This window comes from Myxocyprinus asiaticus, chromosome 1, assembly GCF_019703515.2.
Source record: "Myxocyprinus asiaticus isolate MX2 ecotype Aquarium Trade chromosome 1, UBuf_Myxa_2, whole genome shotgun sequence".
Taxonomy (NCBI): Eukaryota; Metazoa; Chordata; class Actinopteri; order Cypriniformes; family Catostomidae; genus Myxocyprinus; species Myxocyprinus asiaticus.
In genome coordinates, this window is record NC_059344.1 from 18,236,440 (window position 1) to 18,259,510 (window position 23,071).

Sequence of the window (23,071 nt, forward strand, 5' to 3'; positions counted from 1 at the left end):
ATGACCAGAGCCCAGGGAGGAGTGGACGGAAGTTATGAGGGAGGTCTGAAGGCGTGAGGGGATGTATCTGCATCCCTCGAGGCATCCCGGCGGAGATGGTTCTTCATGGGTTGACTCTTAAATTTGGTCATCCAGGACCCACTGGATAGGAGTGATGATTAATCCGGGAGGTAGAATGGACTCAGGTGTTCCCGTGGGAGGTTCCATAATGTATAGTCGGGATAACGCATCCGCCTTGGTGTTTTTAGACCCGGAATGATAAAAGACAGAGAAGTTAAACCGTGTGAAGAACAGGGCCCACCGGGCCTGGCGGGGGTTCAATCGTTTCGCTTCTCTCAGGTACTCGAGGTTGCGATGATCCATGATGACTAGAAAAGGATGACGAGATCCCTCCAGCCAGTGGCGCCACTCCTCCAGGGCCAGATGAAGGCGAGCAGCTCCCGGTTGCCAATGTCGTAGTTCTGCTCAGCCGGGGTTAGCTTTCACGAGAAGAAGACACATGGGTGAAGTTTGGGAGGATCCCTCTGCCGCTGGGATTGTACTGCTCCAACGACTGAGGTGGAGGCATCAACTTCCACAACGAATGGTCTCTCCGGGTCAGGATGAACTAAGATGGGAGCTGTCATGAAAGCTTCCTTAAGGTGTTGAAAAGCCTCAGTGGCAGGTTGGTTTCAGGACAGGGACTTGGGCTTGGATTTGAGAAGAGATGTTAAGGGTGCAGACATGAATCTGTAATTACGTATGAAGCGTCAGTAAAAATTTGCAAAACCTAGGAATCTCTGTAGCTCCTTTATTGTGGTGGGCTTGGGCCAGGAGTGAACTGCACTAACCTTACCCTGGTCCATTTCCACTCCACTGGGACTAATGAGGTATCCGAGGAACTGAATTGATGGTCGATGAAATTCACACTTTTCCAATTTCAGGTACAGTTGGTGTTCTCTAAGCTAATTAAAACTCAGGGCAGAGTGAGTGCAGTGCCGGCAGTGAGGGAGAGGGAGAGAGAGAGCCCGGTGGATCTGTGACAGGCTCTCTCAGGTGGAAGCGGCCAATGAGCAAAATGTCTGAGACAGAATGCATAATAATAAAACAAAATCTTGGGTAGGCCTAGCCCATCTTTGTAAATCAGCCTATGCAACATTCTGAAATGTAATCTGGGACATTTACCATTCCAAATGAAGGACTTTGCTATGCTATCAAATTGCATGAAATAAGAGAGGGGAACATATATAGGGAGAGACTGTAGCAGGTAGTTGAATTTTGGAACACAATTCATTTTAATAACATTAACCTTCCCAATCATAGATTAATGTAATGAAGCCCACATTCATCTGCCCACATCGCTCGAAAACCTTTTTATTAAAGGGTAAAAATTAACTCTTAACTAAATCACACAAATTTGCTGGGAATAAAATATCCAAATAATTAATGCCCTGTTTGAGCCACTGGAAGGTGCCCGGCTGAAAAGCCATTACCGGGCAGTATGCTGTCAGAGCCAAAGTTTCGGATTTAGACCAATTAAATCTGTATCCTGAGAACTTAGAAAAGGAATTAATAATTCTGTGGAGGCATCTAGTAGGGTCGGAGATATAATATAATCTGCGTAAAGCAAAAGTTTATGTGCCACACCTCCTACCACCACCCCTGGAAAATCATCCTTCTTTCTCATCGTGGCTGCCATTGGTTCCAGGTCAAGACAGAACAATAATGGGGAAAGAGGGCAACCCTGTCGGGTGCCCCTATCCAGAGTAAAATAATCTGAAATTAATCCATTTGTTTGTACCGCCGCTACAGGGTGTCTATAAAGTAACTTAATCCATCCGATAAAAGTATTCCCGAACCCGTATATTTCCAAAATCTTAAAAAGATAATCTCATTCTACCATATCAAACTTTTCGCTGTCAAGTGAGATGGCAGCGACCGGAATCTGATCATTCGCCACTGACCACATGATATTGATGAAACGCCTAACGTTATCAGAAGAGCTACGGCCCCGAATAAACCCCACCTGATCTATATATATAAGAGATGTCATAACTTGACAATATTTTAACATCTAGCTGGATCAGGGAAATTGGACAGTAACACTTAAACTTGCTTGTATCTTTGTCCTTTTAAGAATCAGACTGATCCGGACTTGCGTCATGGTTGGTGGAAGCTTACCTTTCTTTAATGATTCTGTATAAACTTCTAGCAAAAGTGGAGCCAGTTCTGTAGCATAAGATCTAAACAAACTCAGCGGTAAAGCCATCTGGCCCCGGAGACTTGCCTGTAGGCAAGGCCTTAATTATCTCGCCAAGCTCCTCCAAGTTTATCTCAGAATCAAGAGAATGTTTGTGTTTATAATTCTTAAACATTCTATTGAAGTCAGTAGATTTGTCATGCAAATTTTAATAAAGGAGAAGGTAAGGACATTATTGAAACTCACTGTTATTATACTATTAGGACAATTGTTGTCTTTTTGGATGAAAACTCATGCAAAAACTGAAGGAAAATTATAGGTCTGCTTTGTTCTTTTAATGCTTAAACACTATAAAGTCTCTTGGTAGATTTCGGTCGTGAATGACTCCGAATGATTCAATGTCTCACTCATTGCACATAAGACACTCATTTGTCACCACCTAGTGACATCTCCAGAAGTGGTCACTGAACTAATTAGTTAATAAACCAAAATACCCTTTATTTTTGCAGCTAATTCTGCACAATTGTGCAGTTAATTTGCTATACTTGAATCCCTAAAATTGCTGGAATTGGTGCTTTTAGCTTATTCTTTTTTTTTCACCAATTTTGGCATGCCCAATTCCCAATGTGCTATAGGTCCTTGTGGTGGTGTAGTGACTCTCAGTTGCCTCCCTGTCTGAGACAGTCAATCCAGGCATCTTATTATGTGGCTTGTTGAGTGCGTTACCATGGAGACCTAGCGTGTGTGGAGGCTCACGCTATTCTCTGCAGCATCCAGGCACAACTCACCATGCGCCCCACTGAGAGCGAGAACCATATTATAGCGACCACGCGGGGGTTAACCCAACATGACTCTACCCACCCTAGCCACTGGACCAGTTGGTTGCTTAGGAAGCCTGACTGGAGTCACTCAGCACACCCTGGATTTGAACTTGCGACTCCAGATGTGGTAGTCAGCGTCTTTACTTGCTGAGCTACCCAAGCCCCCCGCTTTTAGCTTATTTTTTCCGGGGAAAAAAAAATGTTTGTGCCGTGGCAGAAAAAGGTTTGGGAAACACTGCTCTACTGTACACAAACACTGAAATCCAGTGTCTTGTTGGCTAATAAATTATGTGGAGCTGCCAGACTTGTATTTACAAAGATCATTGTTGCCTTTCGGTCATAAATGATTATGAATGCTAATGAGGACTCGTCTGAAAGGTTCAGGTAATCAAGAATCCTCCAATGCAATGGATCTTGTTTGATTTAATTCATCACATTCCTGTAATGATTTTTAAACTATTAGGGTACAAAGGTACTAAAGGCATACTGAAAAAACAGATTTTTTTTTTCTGGTCACAAAGATTTAATAAATAAATGTATTTTTATTGAATATTGATGGAGCAACATAAGTTGTGTGAAAAGTAATAATAACGGAAGGTTTTTTAATTTAAATCAATAAAAAAAAGTGGCGAGAGAACCTTTTACCCCACACACCCAGCAGGGTTTTAGTGATACGTGTAAACATAGGGACAATAGTGATAGGGCAAAATCTGTCAACATAGGTAAATACTTTTTAGACAGCAAAAAAAATTTTTTTTTTTTTTTTTGCATAACAAATTTATGTCTATTCAAAATAACCATTTCAGAAAAGGATGCACCATTTACTGTTAAATTCCAACTCATTTGGCATTTCATAACATCTCAGGTATTCTATTAACAAATTAATCTCCATTGTGATTGGATCAGTCAATGTGAGACCACTTTGAATTTTTTTTATAATAATGTTTTATAAATGTTTTATATAAAAATAAAAAAAAATCAGTGTTTTATGGGGGCTTTTAGCCTTACAACAGATGGGCAAATAAAAATACGTATTTTGTCTCAATATAAATGTTATAATTTCAGGGATTCTCATTTGCTACATATATTTGCAACATTTAAACAAGTAATAAATATTAGATCAAATTACCTTAAAATGTAACTTTAGACATAACCCGCAATGATCTCATAGAAAAAAAATGACACACAAGCATAATAATATTTTGCATTTGTCTTTAAGAATAGGCTACAACATGCAGATGATGCCTTATGCTTGATCAAAGTATCTGCTAAATGATCAGCACGAGAAATCCTATTTCATCTGAATTCCCATTCACCTGAGCTCATGGAGTAAAAATATTAGGAGTCTGTTACTCTTATCTTTTATTTTCAAAAGTGATTCAATGTAGGGTAATTAGGGGAAAGACAAAGAAGTGCATATTGCACTGGGATGTGGATTTTATGCATGACAGTCAGTGTGCTTGCAGTAATTTGCTCAATGTTAATGCTCCTCATTCACAGCACAGCGATTTAATTTCCTGTCAAGGTGCAAAAATACATGAGCTCCAGTGTAAGTTTTTCTCTTTTTTTGAGATGTTAACAAATATTTAGAGGTTGCACATCATTAAATATTATTAAGGGGGAAATGCAAGTGGTTATTTGTCGTTTCATTCTTCCGAAGCAATGTTACAAAATGTGAGGTACATGCATAAACTCTGAGTTGTTATTGGTAGTTGAGTATGCATCTGCGTCATAAGATTCTGAGAGTTTCTCCATATTACTCATGAGAAGGATCGCTACCATCCAATCACAATCCTGCGTCATGTGTCATGGCGAATTCAAATGTCACGAAAGGCACATTCAGATCAGTTCGTTCACCTCGGTCATCTGTTCAACTCTGCATTGTTGTCCTTCAGAGACATGGTAAGTTTGCTTTTACTAAGTGCAATTTAGCATAAAAGTGTTGTTTGCTTTGCCCCGCAATGCAATACGGGTGTAGAAAAGGTGTTCACAACTGTTTGTAGGATTTGAAAACACCAAGGGCTAATGGTATGGGTATTTAATGTTCTAAATTATCCAGTTTCTGTTTTACAGTGTGAGAAATATGGAGGTATAGCTGCAGACAGAGCTCCAAAAAGGGGCAGGAGTTTCAAATCCCCAGCAAAAATATAGGGAGCCCCTTACCTAACCCTTTCCCAAACCCTAACCATCTGTGGAGGAGTCACCCCCTTTTGGAGTTGGTGCAACCCCCTTTTGGGGTAACCACCCCTCATTTTGGAGAAACTATGCCCTATTTTGGAGATTCTGCCCCCATTTGGAGATCTCCAGCCTGCAGATATACCTACTTGGAAACCGCTCAGTCCGTGCGGGAGACCTCCGAATGATTCTGAGTGCATCGCGAACTGATTCAGACTGTTTGCCAACTCATTTGAGCAGTTCAAAAAGAACCGACTCAAAAGAGGGATTCATTTGCAAATCGGGCATCACTAATTCTGATTCTATAGGCAACAGAAATTATTTTTAAAAGATTTTAGAGAGTAAACAATCTGTCTCTTTGAAAAACGGTTATTATATTTAATAACCCCCACTTCAGTTTTGCTCAAAAAAGAACAGGGTTAGACTAAAATAATTTGGGGCTTGACCTGTTTTGCAACATGTTTTACTTTTATAATCTAATGTATTAATTTATGCATTTGGCTGATGCTTTTATCCAAGGCGACTTACAGTGCACTTATAACAGGGACAATCCCCCCAGAGAAACCTGGAGTTAAGTGCCTTGCTCAAGGGCACAATGGTGGTGGATGTGGGGATTGAACCAGCAACCTTCTGCTTATTAGTTCTATGCTTTAGCCCACTACGCTACCACCACTCTACTACACTACCACACTTGTATTCCTGAGCATTACAGTATATTTAATTGGGAATAAACATAGGACATGACTTGATTTTATCGAATGGAAACTGATTGAGTTGTGATCTACTGTAATCAATGGTGGTTTCTATTTGACAGGTGGTTGGAAGGGAAAGGTTAAAAAAAACTGACATCACCTGAAACTGATGGTTGTTTTAGGAGGCAGAGCAAGTTATTACATTTTGATAAACACTCGCGAAGACATAATGTGCACTGATGTGTCATGTACATACAGTATAGACCTACTGTATATTAAAATGCATTGGCAATCCTAATGAAAGAACTAGGCTCTAGAGAATCTACCACAAACATCTAAAATAAAGACACAGTTAGACAGAACATGTACTGGGTTTTATAGTACACTATTATTTTATGACAAAGTAAAATATAGACATCGTCACCTTTCTATAAGAAATCAGGACTACATTTCTGATTGACTTGCAGTGAGCATGGTTCCTGAAAGAGATTACTTTTCTTTTTATCGCAGGAACTGAACTGCACCCTGTTCTTGTTAGCTGGTTATGCCAAGTATGGGCAACCGTATGCTTGGATTCGACCCAATCACGAGTGCCTGGTAAACATCGGAGGAGCTGATAGTCTGGTCAGTGATACACCAATGAAGCTCAAGTCCATCATGGACTGGGTTTCAACATCACAAGATTTTAAGATCTTTAAACATCTTCCATTTCATTGTATATCTTTTATTGGATATATTTTCATGAATTAACTACATATCATATCTTCATGTTCTTAGCTCAATGTTTGGAAATTTGTTTACAATCTGTGTCAAAATTGTTTTTGTTTTAAACTATTTACAAGTCAGAGGGCAGGATGGTGTTTAAGGTACATATATTCGTGTTACCATAATGCATATTAACAGACATTCAGTATTCTGGCAATTCGATTTTTCTGGTCTAGTGGTAGTTCTCTGGCCTTGTTTTTTGTTTCATGTGGGTATATATCTCTTTTTGTCTATTTAGGACAGTGTCCAATGTCCTTATAATCCATTTCATTTTCCTTCTGTAGGAACTTATGTATGGGACGTTGTGAGTGAGTTAGTGGGACTATGCACCATGCCACCTCCTGATAACCCCTTCTCTCTAGACATGCGCTACCTCCACACCCTCTCCCTCCCAGAGCGCTTCCTGGTCACTGGGGCGCTCCTGAATTTCCTGGAGATGATTGTGGTTCAGGGAAGCCAAGAGGAGTCATTCTATGATCTGGGTGGGTACAGAGTTAGAATTTCTCTGAACGATTTGAGTTTGGGAAATCCATGATACTAACACTTGGAAAGTTTGCTTTCTTTATCATTGTGCTTGGAAGAGAAGGGATGTGAGCCAATGAAAAATAAAACAAAACCAAAATTGTCAGGAAGTCTTGGGGACGTTTTTTCCTCTACCCTCTTTCTCAGTTTTAGAGGAGTTGAAGCCATTGAGATGACTTCATTTATAAAGCCTCTCTTAGGTCCAAATATTGAGGCAGTGATAGGACTACAAGCTCCTCACCAGAAGTTCTAGACAATAACTGATCCTTCCAATAAAGATAAAAAAAAAATAAAAAAAAAAAAAAACATTTCTTCACATTTTGCTTTTTTGTTCTTTGTGTCATTTAAGATTGGCTAATAATTAATGTTTTAGTTAAAGAATTTCACAGTGTTTTAAGTCCCATGATATCCAACTTAAAACTGTAGTGTGTAATTTCTGTGCCACTAGCACCACCAAACAGAATTGCAAAAATAAACTTTGTTTTTTTTAAAACAGCTTTGAATCCACCCTTCATTTGCCTTGGTCGAAAAGCCCATTGTACAAAGGGGCCTCAGTTTGTTCCTGGCAGGCGGCAGATTCCCTAACCTCACACCCACCCTAATCCTAACCATATGTTTCCTATGAGGCTGAGGAGCCTGCCAGGAACAACGTATGGCACCTTTCTCCCATCACGTCATGCGCCAACAGATAGTCCTGCTTCAAACTCACGCTATTGGTTGAACCAGGAATTTTTAATGTGCAACAGAGCCGCAGTGTTTACACTTTTTGGGAAAATCAACCTACAAATGGATTATTCATAATTATTTCAGCATAATAATCTGGGATAGGACAAAGTATTTGAACATAAAAAAATTTGCACACATAAACTTTTGGTCCCATATGTCAGTTATGGTACGTTTTTGTGAACCAAAGTCCATAACATGAAAGTTATGAAATCATACTAGGAATATTTTAATCCCTTGCATTAAAAGATTTGTGTCCCATGACTTTAACTGGGTCTACTCCCTCTTTAAGTACTCAGTGGAATCTAGTCAGTCTTGAAATTTGAGGAAATAATTGCCTTTTTTTAAAAGTATTTTTAAAGTAAAAGAATGCAAGACAAATATTAAATGTATAAAAAAGTTTAATACTCCATAAAATATTTTGAATATTTAAATATGTACATGCATAAATGCTTAAAATAAGGTTCAAGAACATTCATTGAACACCTTATAAAGCAGACAGAACAGATCCATCCAAGAACAGATATGGAGTCTTTGTAGTGCGAGATAAATACGACTTCAAATAAAATCCATAAGGATAAAACAAAAGAACATCCTTTGACGTAAATGACCGAACACATTGGGCAGAATGTTTAACACCAAGAGACACTGTGTACTACTGTAATATATGATGGAATTCTCAGTGAGCATATGTAACAGCTATGAAAGCCAGTGTGTGAAAGAAATGGCCACTTATGGTGATGGAAAATCCTTGCCGTTGTAAATATCAACTGTTTTAACCATACAAAGCACGGTGCCCTAGTTTAAAATACTTGGTTTATGCAACCAGGCAAGATAAAAATGCTACTAAGTGCTTCATAACTTAAAAATGTCCTTGAAAATGTTGCATATTTGAACTGCAGTTACCTTTGAAGATTTTTATTGTCATAAGTTGTTGCCTGGAGATGGTAACTTCACATGAGTCTGCAGGTTTTTGGAATAACTGGACTGATGTGAATTAACAACTCGCAGTCACAGAGAAGGAACATTATGCAGTAAGTGCAAGAGCCATTAAGTCATCATGCTGGTATACAGGTGCTTGGATCAAACTACTTAGGTCTTATTGTATTTCCATATTAAGAGAAAACATTATTAACACTAACCCTATCTCTTGGAAATATAATCTATGGTTCAAGCTCAATGTCTGACTAACTTTTCAAAAACAATGAGTTAACAATAGTAAAATGAGGTAGAACCAGACTAAGCAGGATATGGCTATGATAGATCACTGGGCTTTTTTAAGCCTGGCAGTACCACTCCCTTTCCAACATTTAAATTACAACCAGTCCTGATTGCCAAGCTGGTCCTGATGCCACATAAATATGCAGTAAATAAAACACCATAAATTATGGTCACTGAACTACATTGAGGGTGTAATACTAATTCAATATTGTCTAACATTACAACACTAACATCATCAATAACAATCTGTGGAACTTTGGCAATATGAGAGAGAAGATTTGAAAATATAGTTCAGTATAAAATGGTTCGACTTTGAAATTTCTTGTTTACACTGGATGTTCTTAAAGATAATCTTCAACTTGTGCTATTGTGACATTACCAGCTCATCCTGTCAAGACCTACTGCTTACCGTCATACATCCACCCACTTCCCAAACAGATCCTTTCCTGACACCTCTAACACAAATAACTGTTTCACTGTTCAACAGTCACATTCGCATACTGTTCAGACATGTTTACTCACAGGAGGGGACTGACTAGAAATGTTTGACCCTATGATACATGACTTTTAAATTTTCTGTCTTTATAAATCTGCTCCAGCCTAGAGGGTGTCAGCTTTGGTTTAGTCTATTATCGGTATAAAGATTCACATCTATTATTAAAGAGCTGAGAGAAAAAGTGAAATCAGCATGACTTCATCACTTTAACTTCCTAAACTAAAAGCCATTATCTTGAGAAATCTTTAGCTTAATCGCTTTGTTAATCAAAGAAAAATAGTTGTTCCCTGGTGAATCAGTAACCTCAAATGTGGCTGTTTAGACACCAACTCAAGAGTTTAAAACTCTTTCAAAGCTCAAATGTCCCACTTGTTGCTGATGTGGTTGTCTTTCTCCGCACATTCCATGCTGACAAAGGAATCACAAATTCATGGAGTAGTGGTCCAGGGGGTGACAGGGACTCTTAATGCCAGCTGTCACTGGCAGAACCTCGTCTGGTGATGGCACGGAGAGGACTGCGGGATACTGACCCTCTCTTTTTCCACCGGACTACAACACAAAAGAAAACAGTTTAAACATTTAAATTAAGAAAAGAACACCATGATGATGATGATGATGCTCATAAAACAAAACAGTGCTAGAATGCTTATTATTTTAGAGAATATTGGAAGTTTTACATCACAGAAAATTCCTTAGTTGAGTTAAAAAGGACTATTTGGGGGCCTGGGTAGCTCAGCGAGTATTGACGCTGACTACCACCCCTGGAGTCACTAGATCAAATCCAGGGTGTGCTGAGTGACTCCAGCCAGGTCTCCTAAGCAACCAAATTGGCCCAGTTGCTAGAGAGGGTAGAGTCACATGGGGTAACCTAATCAGTGGTTCTCGCTCTCAAAGGGGCGCATGGTAAATTGTGCGTGGATTGCAGAGAGTAGCATGAGCCTCCGCATGCGGAGTCTCCACGGTGTCATGCACAATGAGCCACGTGATAAGATGTGTGGATTGACGGTCTCAGAAGCGGAGGCAAATGAGACTTGTCATCCGCCACCCGGATTGAGGTGAGTAACCGCGCCACCATGAGGACCTACTAGGTAGTGGGAATTGGGCATTCCAAATTGGGAGAAAAGGGGACTTAAAAAAAAAAAAAAAGAAAGAAAAAGGACTATGAGACTCAACGCCTATCTTCGAACAATCAAAGAGCTATTTATCTTAGACAGCACAATAGGCTAGCCGGGTACAGAAAATATGATTAACATTAAATTATGCCGATTACTGTTACATCACAATTTCAGCCACTAATTTATGTGTAATTATCATTCTGCTCCAGTGGTTGCACTCTTGATTGCACTCATCTGTCTACTTCACCATGTTATAGCATAATCAGGCTAAGACCATATGTCTGAAGAAAAAGGCTTTGGCCTGCCATACACAATTTCCCAGATCTTATTCAACTATGCCCTCCCTACTCACCTTTTCCCAAACTAGCAGGCAATGTTGACAGTCGGGGCACAATGGGTGTACCAGGCATCTCAGGTTCTTTAGAGATCCCATCACCCTGTGGCAACGTGGCGCATCCACCCTGCCAATCGTTGAGCGCTCTCTGAAATGACCTTGCTAGACAGGCAGTCATGTCCTTTGCCCTTTCGGCCCGACTGCACCAGAACACTCTGCATTGCAGCTGCTGACCAGGCTGCCTGCAGATGTACAGAAACACGTTGGGTCTGGCTGTGTGTGAGGCACAGTACGCAATGTCCTGCAAGTAGGTCTTGGTGAGCTGCCTTCCGGTGCTCAGTTCTTTAACTTCAACATATCGGGGCCTCACTACCAGGGCGTGATCTTTTGATAGCTTTCCAGGGGCCCCGTCCAATAGCCGATCAATGGCGTCCTCTGCCTGCTCCAGGTCCAGGGAGAATATTTTCGTGGTGCCAAGGTAGTGGACCTTGAAGAGGGGGTCACCATGAGACAGGCTCTCTGTGCGGTCACGGCGGAATCTTCGACGAAAAGCCGCTGGAGAGTTCTTTAGAGTTTGCATCAGATGGAAGGAGGCCAAAGCCATTGTGGGAGAAGACAGAACAGGAGAGATGTTTTTGGAATGACAGGGGTCCTTCTCCTGTTTGTCCAGCAAGCCTCCCAGTGTGGAGCAGCTGAGTTTAGCTTTGAGAACTGATAACAAAAATAAAGAGAAAGACATTAGTATACCAATGTAAAAACTAACAAGACAACTGGTCACTGGTGGTCTAAATGTTACTTTTCATAACTGTGTTCTTCACCTCATCTACTTCCTCTTTTGGACATTTTGCTCTTGTGGCAATCAGACAGCCACTGTCTGTGACCCAAAGCTCTTCATGGAAAATGGCCAAGTATAAACCCACACCCAAGATCTCAGGATAGCATCTGTTTCAGTCGTGAAGCATTAACACACAACACTTATGCACAACAGTTTCAAATATTAAACAGGCCACATTTGTGTCTGGCAAGAGTGGAGTAACTGCTGTCATCTGTGAGTCACCCAAGACACTTTGCCCGTAAAGGAAAAAGGACGATAACAAAGCTGTGTGTGTGGGAACTGAAAAAGAGTAATTTTCCATTGTACCTCTATGTTTTTCTTTGCTGAATTTTGAATGAGCTGATATGTTCTAATAAGATTCTAAGTAACTGACCAAACCAAGTGATGATCCTGCAAACATCTGCATTGAGGGACAGTAAAAACCAGCAACTTCACAAAACAAACCATTAAAAATGACTAAACTGACTTCAACTTGAGCAGTAAAGTCAAATTTTCCTTTCTACGTGGTCTCATTCAGCCCAGTTCAAGTATGTTTAAACATGCAAGCCACCCGTTTCACACATGTACTGCTGTTAACAGGCCCTTGAGGGGATCATTAGGTCAGGTCCAAATGCACAGAGGGGTTTTTAATCAAAGTAGGCTATTCAAACTTGCAGAAGTTATGTAACGCCTGCAACTGGTATTTCTTTTGTCTTGCGAGATGTTTTTGAGATCACTTTTATTCGCACATTGTTTTGGCCATGTGGCCCAGACTATTGTGCTGCATTTTATTTTTTCCTCAATCTTTTTTTTGTGGCCCATTATTTAAGCATTCCCAGCAGCTTCTGATGTTGGCCAGCGCTCAGACCTCCAATTGATTTAAGATCCAAAGCCTATTGTTGTGGAGAAACTTTCTACAGGAAACGGCTTTAGACGACATCCCGCCACCTTCAAAATATTTCTTGTCCCAAATACAATGGTGTGCGAGAGTGTGTCTTACCAGAAATACAAACATGACCAAGACAATGATTTGATCTAGAGGCAACCAATAGGTAATAACTTATCTGTTAGACAATCTCTGTAAAACCATCGGACCAAGAAAATGCTATGCAAGCTATGTGTGAACTGTCTGAAATGGCAGACATGAGGAACAATAATTTTTCACAATTTATTATATTTTGAAATAATGGAAACCAATATATTTGCCCAATGTGTTTGATGTTACATCATCTTATGTAAGAGGCACCGAGATGCTTATCACGATATGGATATTCAGTCAAATACAGTAGACGTATATGTAAAGTCATTCTACTAACTGATGCTTATCTCCTAGTCGCAGACTAAAAGTCGACACATACATAACATGCGGTCAACGTGAAAGAAAAACGTTGCCAAACAAAACAAAAACATAACTGCTTTTAAAAAAGTCTAGATTTTACTGTAATCCGAGATCCATTCAATCTGATCGCCCACAACTCTTTGAATGAAATATTACTAACAAATGCAATTACTTGACAGTCCATCAAGAAGACAACTACACTTGCACATAAGTCTTAAATCTTTTTGACCAATGAATTTTAATGAGTTTTCCATGAATTTAAGGATAAGTATTTTTTTTTTAGAAATAATTTTACCAAGATTGCTGGGCGGATTTCCAATAGTATGTCAGGTGCTTAAAAATAAAAACTTATTTTAACTTCAGTGAGCTAATGTTCAGTAATACATGAGTGAGCTAATAAGATGCTGATGTTATCATGCTGGCCAGTGGGCACTTTTTACATAAACGCTCAATAAGGGCAATGCCAAGCACATGAGGCAATTTAAAGTAGCAAAACTCCAGATTTGTCCCCAAGGAGAGAGAAACGCTCACCTTTCATGCACTCTTCGCTTTTGGTCCGACACAGGTAAATCATGCGTCCTCCACAAACGGACGAACGAAAAGTAGATTTCCAAACCACGTTTACTGAAACAAAATGCCACACCAAAATCTTGGATAGAAATTGTAGTGGTGGTATTATCATTTATAAACGAAAGCTTCCCGATACACTGCGACAAATGCGTTCTTTCACTATGTGGGCAGTTGAGATGTTAAGAGATAAACACATATTCCTCCGTGGCGTGGGCAGCGCTGGTCTGCTTACCTCAATGACACAATGCATGAATCAGGGACGCGTCTGTACTCTGCAGCGCTCTATTTGAGCGGCGAGTAGGCACGCCTCCGCGGGGTGATGCGAGAACCATGAGGGGACGGCGTAAACGAGTGCTGGAAGTGCCTGAAGAGGGTGGGTGCAAACAGATCACAGGGGACAACGTGCATCACTTAGCACGGTGTAGCAAGTTGATAGGTCTCTGCAAGAGAGAGAGAGAGAGAGAGAGAGAGAGAGAGAGAGAGTACAAAAATGAAGATGTAAAATAGAGGCACTTAATACCAGGGGTGTAGATTCCGGGGGGAATCCAATAATCAAAACAAGCAAGTATAATGTATTTGCTTAATAATTAGTGATTTTACAAATCATAGATATCAACAATTTCTCACTGAAGCAGTTTTAGAGCTTGTAATGGATATATTTCTCTTATTTTTGAGCGTATCTCTGCTGTGTGTGATGCTCTCATGGTTTTTGGTTACCAGTATGTCACAATGACCTTTTGATATTGACAACAGAACTATTCATAACTGTTTCAAAACAAATAAATGTTAGCAATTAATGTAATTTTGGAAAAAAAAAAAGTTAACATTAATTAATGCATTAGGTATCATGAACAAACAATGAACAATATCTTTTTTTACAGCATTTATTAATCATAATGTTATTTAAATGAAAAGTTAATGTTCATGTTAGTTCATAGTGCATTAATGTTAACTAATACAACTTTTGATTTTAAAAATGTAATATTATATGTTGTAACTAACATTAAGTTCATTAGTTCATGTTAACTACATTAATGTTGTTAAATAATGTTAACAAATGTAAAGTGTTACCGTAATTTTACTATCTGGGAGGATAAACATATAACTGCAGTATATAACTTGCAAAAGTGTGGCAAAGGGCACTTTAAAAAAAAAAAAAAAAAATCGTTATCGGCCGATCTTAGTGTTAAAAATCTGAGATCAGTATCGGCCTAAAATTTCCTAATCAGTGCACCACTACTTAAAAATCATACAATAGGTAATCCAAAAGTCAGATTAGATTACCCAAAATGTGTAATCTAAAATATTACATTACTGATTACTATTTTAGTTGTGTAACTTGAACTGCGTCTTCCGCAATATAACAAATTATGTCCCACTCAGATGTGCTATTTACCGTTTTACACGTTGCCTATAATGTGTATTTTGAAACGGGCCTCTCTTTCCATTTAGCTTTTTACACACAACATAAATAGTGTGTTTATATACAATTTCTAACAAACTTGGTTTTGTGAAAATAATCTTGCCTTCTTAATCCTGAATCTATATTTGTAGAAACCACAGTAGACATGAGAAGGATGTGATGTCTGGCCTATGTGCCTTTCTTTTCTAAAGGTGTCTTTACACAGCCGAGTTAAGGCTGCTCTGTGCCTGCTTAAAATTCTGTGTAAAGACACAATGCAGCATAAAAGCCAGACTAAATTAAGCCTGCTCTGACCGACCTCAGCCCCTAATATCAAGAGCAGTTCTGATGCTGCTTTGGTAATGAAGCTTCAGAGCAGCCTTTGGTTTATTTTTATTTATTTTTTACCATAATAAAGCATTAATTTCATATTTTCATTAATTTCACATTTCTATATTTAAAATTTCAGGTCTCATAACATTGTTTATACAATTCGAATCGCTGTGTAAATGCATTTATGCCACCTCCCAGCAGCATTAGACAGTCTGTGTAAATACATCTTAATGCCACTTCAGATGCAGCTTCTGTGCCATCTTTGCAGTGTAAAGATGGCTCAATATTTGAATGTGTTTAATGTTTTGGTGTGTTTTTAATAAGGTTTCTTGGTTTTTCAGAGTTGAGGGAAGTGAAATGAGTGAATTCATACCATGTGTAGACTGAGAAAGGAACACTGAGCCCCTGTGTAATCAGCAAATAGGAGGTTTGGTTGACACACCCACCAAAGCACCCATGGTAGCACAGCAGTGCTATTATTCAGCTGCCAGTGACCCAAACAAAACACACATGCACACACTCAAAAACATGAGTCCAAAACACTTGGTCTTTCACACAAGCCTAACATGAAAATAACAGTGTGTGCCATGTTTGGTCCACAGTGCCAAAGCAGGGAATAACTGAACAATTGCTTGGAGGTAGAACATTTGATGCAACCACTTTTTTTTTTTTACTATTTTATTTTTTAATTTTTATGCAACTTCATGTTTTTGCCAGTAGGATGGCAAAGTGGAATGAACAAGCAAGACATCATGTAACATAACAAACATTACAAAACAAAATAAAATAAAAATATTGTGAATGTAATACAAACTCTGCTTCAAAAATAGAAATACTGCTATTTCTGGATTAAACCTCATGTTATCTATGAGTTTTTAGATGGAATCTCAGACCGTAATCTAATGTTCATTTAGTTTTATTTTTTTTATTATTTTATTTTTTTATTTTTTTATTTTTTTTAGGGGTGGGGTTGCTGTTTGTGATTGATTTTTGTGTCTATTTGCGGAGTCTTCAGGGAAGCACAATATAAAGCACATTTTCTTCAACACAGCATAGTATAATCAGTTTACTTGTCTCACAGGCCTAAACTCAAACTTTCCACAAAAAAAAAAAAAAAAAAACAGAATATCTCAAAAAGGCAAAGCGAAGCAAACTCTGAACATTATAGAGGGCGGACATTTATAGTTTCCAAAAATATGATGACCCTTGAGTGTTTTTAGAAGATGCTTGTATCCAAAGTGACTTAAAAACCTGTTGACAATTACCCTGGAGCAAACTGGGGTTTGGTGCCTTTGCTCACACAACCACAAAGGCCAAGACACCATGGGGTCAAACTATTTTACTTTCACTTTCCGTACGATGTTTTCACTCCATTTCAAACTATTGCAGAACTTACAAGTGTTCTAAATAACAAGTTTAAGAGCTTTACAAAGGGGATGTTGCCTAATCTGAGTGTCATGATACTTCTGTTGACTGCTTGTGTTGGCAGAAGTGGTTTAACCTGCTTTAAATAAAATCTGATGAAACTGTGTGTGTGAGTGTGTGTGTGTGTATGTATTAACATGTATGTGATGTTCACAACAATACATTACAAAACACACAAATACATTCCTTTGGAGCAAAGTCATGATGGTCAGTCAAAATGATGGTGAAGTCAACTACAAATTAGGCTGATCTGGTCTTGTACAATGAACGTTACTTTATATAATTTTTTGCAAACTGACTCGTACGTGCCACATTCTATGCTACAGTTTCCTGGTGAAATGAACACTAGAGGTGCAACAACAACTGCATGGTTTAATCATTGTCATAAAAATCACAAGTACAATTGCTGATTTTAACTTTATAAAAACGTATTTTTCACTCTATTATTCACCAACCGCTATGTTGTGATATCAAAACGCTTATACTTTAACGCATGATTTGAAAAACGAAACATTTTTACACTTGTATTTCAGACCCACCTACATACACACTTATTCCTATCTCATTAGCTTGCTTGGTAGCTCACCTGATAGAGCGTTGGACTTTGAGCTCGACGGCCGTGGGCTGAATCCCGCCAAAGACATACAACAGTGAATGTGGCATAGAAGCGACACAAAATGACGTGGTTGCTTCAGTTAATGTGTTTTCTTTTTTTTTATTTTGAATTTGCATTTTAAAACACGATTGGTTAGGGTTAGGTGTTGTTTAAGGGTAAGGATGTCTGTTTGTTAAACTCTCATTTATCTTTTCTGACACTATTTGTTAGGTTTAGTGTAAAGGTTTAGGTTAGGGAGGTACGTTTTACTTATTAAAACCTCCATCTAAAACTCACCTTAAAAACATGCCTGATTACGACCTTATTTCACTTGGTTTTGGCGCCCCCCACTGGACATTTCACGTGAAAACTGCAGCCAAACGTGTAATGACACACGTAATTTCAGTTTTGCAAAAATGTTGCAATGCTCATGTAAATTTCATGAGACCAGGCTGAAATTATTACATAATTCAGATTGAACCAAGAGATGTTCAGTTAGTATGTGAAATTCCCAAGATTTACCTTGCACTTTTGATTTGGAGAGACTCCTATGTGCTTCTAACAGTTTCTTAATGTACATTACTTTTAAGCACTTATACATCATAACTATTTTCTGTTTATTCAGGTTATACATTCCTAAACTGATAGTCAATGTTAAAATACAGAAGAGAAGTTATGGATATTTTCATTTAAATCTGTTTTAATTTGGAACACAAAGGCAATGAGTGTCATTCGTTTATTAGTACTGGACTTTGTCTACTGTTTCACTGTAGCAGATTAAGAGATATATGGGTGCTGGAAAAATTGCATCTGGCCTCTGATAAAGCACCGGTACTAAATTTAGTAACAGGTGAGCGAGCCATAAACAGTGTTATTAGATTAGTTGTGAAAATTGATGCAGCATAGCACACAGAACACATTTTGAGTTCCCGACCTAACATTTACCTGCAGTAATGGGGAGGTAAAAATATCTATCTAATTGTCTAATACACTGCATTATTAGATGAGCTTCAATTAACCATGTTGAATTATAATGTATATTATATAATATTACAAAATAGAAGCAGTCTTCCTCTTAATCAAACAAGATAAATGCCATACCATTTCAGTAGGGGTGTGGACAATTTATGTGCTTGCTCATGTTTGCCTTCATGCGTAAATAACACATGTACTGCACTAGACAATATACTGTACTTGTGTGTTTTGTCTGAAAGCACAGTCTTAAAAGCAGTTATGTATCTTGCAAACAAGAATATTGCCTGGAATTATACCTGAATGTTCTATTTTAATATTGAAGGCATCACATTCAAGAAATGATCTGCATTCACAAGGGAAACAGTCTAAATATTACAGTAAAGAAACTGCAAGAAAGAGCAGATTGTAGTCAAGGTGGTGAAAGCATGTAAAAAAGCATCTAAAATATATGAATGGCTCACTCAATGACTAAAATAGTTAATGTCTAACAAAAAATTAAGTCTTGTGCTGGAAAGCCATTGGGAAAGCACTGCTCAACCTGCAGAAATGTCACATGACTTACGGCAACTGCATCTGGTCGATGACGGCAAAAGTCTGCTCAGTCTATATCCTCATTCAGATACAGCAGTGATGACAAACAGTTTTCTTCTCCTAATATGGGAACGAGAGACGTTAGTACTGTACACTCAATCTCAGTGAGAGATTTTTTTTCTTTTCCTCACTCTAGAATTCTCTTGCGGCTTGGTTGCATAAGCAAGATGATCTAATTTCCCCTCTTTTTATCTGATCTATTCATAAATAAAACAAACAATAGACAACAAGTGGTCAAACAAGTTGGTTAATTGTGCTTATTTGACTAAAAAGGAATGGACGGTAATATGTTTCAACTCTGGAAAGAGCATCTGGAGCTTGTAGTGATATTACATTAAAGTCCTCCAGGCAAATCAAAGCAGACTGTGCTAGTTATAGCCTGCTGTTGGCCTTGAAATCAAATTTAGCTTGGTAATTTGCACTAAAACCACACTGATGTCCTTTTGTTTTATTTTTAGGCTTTTTTAGTGTGTCTTCATAGAAATGTATTGCAGTGATGAATCCACATTAGAACTGATTTAAAGGAATAGCTCCCCCAAATGAAACTTCTCTCATCATTTACTCACTCTCATGCCTTTCCAGATGTGTATAACTTTCTTTTTTCTGCAGAACACAAACGAAGATTTTTAGAAGAATATTTCAGCTCTATAGGTCCATTCAATGCAAGTGAATGGGTACCAAAATTTTGAAGCTCCTAAAAGTACATAAAGGCGGCAAAAAAGTAATCCATATGACTCCAGTGGTTAAATCTTTATCTTCAGAAGTGATATGATAGGTGTGGGTGAGAAACAGATCAATATTTAAGTCCATTTTTTATTTTATTTTATTTTTTTTTTACTATAAATTCTCCTCTCAGCCCAGTAGGTGGCAATATGAAAAATTGGAGCTTCAAAATTTTGGCCACCATTCACTTGCACTGTATGTATAGACCTACAGAGCTGAAATATTCTTCTAAAAGTCTTTTTGTTCAGCAGAAGAAAGAAATTCATACACATCTGGGAAGGCATGAGGGTGAGTAAATAATGAGAGAATTTCCATTTTTGGGTGAACTATTCCTTTAATATAGTTGTTTGTGAATTTTTGTGATACACTGCATCATTGCCCCATTAACAGTGACGAAAGCACCCCAAAAAGAGACTATAGCAGAAAAAGAAAAAAAAAAATACCAACACATTATAGACCAAACAGGAAAAGAAGAAGGCTTCCTGCCCAGCACAGGATCAAGAGGAGAATGCATTGGATGCAACTGTAGGCTACAAGTGGACCATCAGTACTGCTATATTTTGGTTCTGGGCAGTCTGAATTTTTGCACTGTTTTGCAATGACTGTTAAATGACAGCTATGGTTCTTTCTCTATACTTCAGAAATAATAATAATAATAATAATAATAATAATAGTAGTAGTAGTAGTAGTAGTAGTTGTAGTCTAACTTAAAGTGTTTCCCCTAATTTGTTTTAAGCTTAATGTTTAGATCAATCAAACTCTACATAAAGGTTCTTGTAAACACACTGTGACTGTGTCTCTGTTCAAAGTTACTAGTCGTGACGTCAGGACCGTCATTTTCCACGAATGCATGGGTTTTCTTGTGTGCGCTGTAGTTATGAGTGTTAATGTCAGTTATATAATGGTTCTTGGCGTTTTACTAGTTCTAATGAGGCCATAATGGGGCACCCTGGCATGAAGAAAAAAAAAGTTGCTTATTTTTTTCCCTTTTTGACGTTGTCGCGCGACTAAAGCGCCTTCGGAGCATTTCTGTGCTACTGTTGATCACTCAAAATGGTCCTGTTGTGCGTCAGTGATGTCCTTGAAAATGTCAGACTCCAGTGGAGGATTTACGATTGTTCATTAGCCAAGTTGGATTTAACAAGCTTTTAGAGATGATGATGATGATGATTATTATTATTTATTTATTTTTTATTTTTTTTTGTCACCAAGGTTACTAGTTGCGGCGATGCTTTGTCAGGCATTTCAAGTTTTTCCAGCCCTCACCTGTTCATTCTGCCTTTAATAACACAATTACTGCAGCCATTTCCGTCAGAAACCCAAGCCACGTTCATCCCAGACTGAAGCGCGCGCACTGCCTCGCCGTATGCGGTTAGATCGCGCACGTACGTCATCCGAAGATTATGCGTAGCTGGTGGAAAACGGCAAGTTTTCCTCCTCGCTTGCGTTAGTCAGCCTCAGACAACGGTTCAGTCAGCAGCGCCCGCCCGTTACTTCAACACTGGACCTGTTATTAGTGGCGCGGGGCCAGTTTCTGAGAGGAACTTTGACTGTAGCGGCTCAAATGTTACCGCAGCTCCCCCACCCTGATTTCTCCCCACCTAACTGCCCTGCTCAGTGACTGAGCCTATGAATCTAATATTAGCAGCATACAAAGTAAATAGTCACAAAGTAAATAGCATGAAAATACAGTTAACATCCCGACTTGAGCACTTATTAACCCTCTGATGCATGGTGCCAACTACACATGACAGATCAAGCCATTTTTTTTTACGATCTCCGTGGGTGTGTATGCATGCTCTCTCTCTCTCTCTCTCTCTCTCTCTCTCTCTCTCTCTCTCTCTCTCTCTCTCTCTCTCTCTCTATGCACCGATCAGATATTAGAAATTGCAGTGTTGTATTAATGGCATTAAATGAGATGCGGGTTGACACTGTTTTGGTGGCACGAGGGGGACCTACACAATATTAGGCAGGTGGTTTTAATATTGTGGCTGATCGGTGTACACATGGTATTACATGGTATTACAAATAATACAGTGGAGATGCTAAAATGAGGAGCACATTATACAGCTGTTATATATTATTTACATATACAGTATGTCTCAGTGTAATACTTTAATTCTAACTAATACAGTATACTACTTAGTGTAATGCATAAAAACCAAAATCCACTTTGTAGAGGATTAGATCCACTATGTCATCACACTACAGTCCTTCGCGAGGACTCTCTCAACTCCTGGCAGACAGAGGGCCAGAGAAAGGATTTTATGACAGTTTTTTGTGCAAAAACCTTTAGTAACATTATGAATAAACCTCAAGGAAAATAAAAATATTAAAAAAAAAAAAAAAAAAATGCATGATATGTCCCCTTTAATTATTAAAACCATATAAACATTTATAAAAATAGAAATGAGACATGAGGTGTGTTAGGGAACCATGAGGTGTGTTAGGGAACTCCTGCATCTCTAGTTCTTTTAACACCTGCACAGTGGAGAACATCCTGGATGGCTGCTTTAGTGCCTGGTATGAGAACAGCATCACCCTGACACCCTCAACTGCAATGCTCTGCAGAGGGTGGTGTAAACAAGCTGAGCCAGCACACCATCAGAGGTGAGCTTCCTTTCCTCTAGGACATCTACACCAGGCACTGTGTGAGGAAAGCTCAGGGGATCATCATGATTGTCATATCGATGGAACTGGATCCTAGACTTTCCACTCCCTGTTACATTTGTGTAGTAACAATAAAGTGATTTGATTTTGATAGTTGTGTGTTCATGAAACAGCAAAAGCCAACAGTGGGTGATGATCTTTTTATTGTAAAATTAATATAGAATTTAAGGATTAGGTTGTTCAACAGAGAAAAATGCCATTAATACAACAAAGCAATTTCTAATATCAGTGATGATTAGCTTACAGGTGCAGAATTTATGCTCACTCACATACACACACACACACACACACACACACTCTCTCTCTCTCTCTCTCTCTCTCTCTCTCTCTCTCTGTGCCCATGTGCTGTTTTTAGTCCCCTTTGTCAGATATTGTTAGCAGGTTTGAATTCGGGCCCTGCAGCAATGAATTAAGTGCATTAAGTCTGTCGAAAGTATCAGACAAGTATGCTAGATTTGCGAGCCACCTCGGGTCAGTCAGATACAGTATTTTGCAAAGGAAGATGCACAATCAAACAGAAAAATCTGTAGTTCATCATGCAGTTTCTGTAGTTCCCTCTGGAGAGCCACCTTACCTCCATATGCAAGAGTA

At 38.7% G+C, this 23,071-nt stretch overlaps 1 protein-coding gene across 4 annotated transcripts; it reads right to left on the reverse strand.

Annotated features, from left to right (window-relative positions):
• Positions 1 to 8,260: 8,260 nt before the first annotated feature.
• On the reverse strand, positions 8,261 to 21,244 carry LOC127446824 (uncharacterized). Of its 4 annotated transcripts, XM_051708108.1 has the most exons (6): positions 21,077 to 21,244; positions 19,059 to 19,147; positions 13,999 to 14,206; positions 13,728 to 13,820; positions 11,062 to 11,754; positions 8,261 to 10,143 (listed from the first exon to the last, which is right to left on the reverse strand). In XM_051708108.1, the coding sequence occupies exons 4-6, from the start codon at positions 13,768 to 13,770 to the stop codon at positions 10,058 to 10,060; spliced, it is 822 nt and encodes a 273-aa protein (XP_051564068.1). In that variant the 5' UTR covers positions 13,771 to 13,820; positions 13,999 to 14,206; positions 19,059 to 19,147; positions 21,077 to 21,244; the 3' UTR covers positions 8,261 to 10,057. The 4 variants fall into 4 exon arrangements, with proteins under 4 accessions (XP_051564068.1, XP_051564076.1, XP_051564049.1 ...); XM_051708116.1 differs by lacking the exon at positions 13,728 to 13,820 and having other exon boundaries at positions 21,077 to 21,242; XM_051708089.1 differs by having other exon boundaries at positions 13,728 to 14,206; positions 21,077 to 21,242.
• Positions 21,245 to 23,071: the final 1,827 nt, after the last annotated feature.

Coding starts and splice junctions, on each gene's coding strand:
- LOC127446824 (XM_051708089.1), bottom strand. CDS start 13,878: ATGATAATACCACCACTACAATTTCTATCCAAGATTTTGGTGTGGCAT. Junction 11,755..13,727: donor AAGCGAAGAGTGCATGAAAG/GTGAGCGTTTCT, acceptor TTTTGTTATCAG/TTCTCAAAGCTAAACTCAGC. Junction 10,144..11,061: donor GCCTGCTAGTTTGGGAAAAG/GTGAGTAGGGAG, acceptor TTTGTGTTGTAG/TCCGGTGGAAAAAGAGAGGG.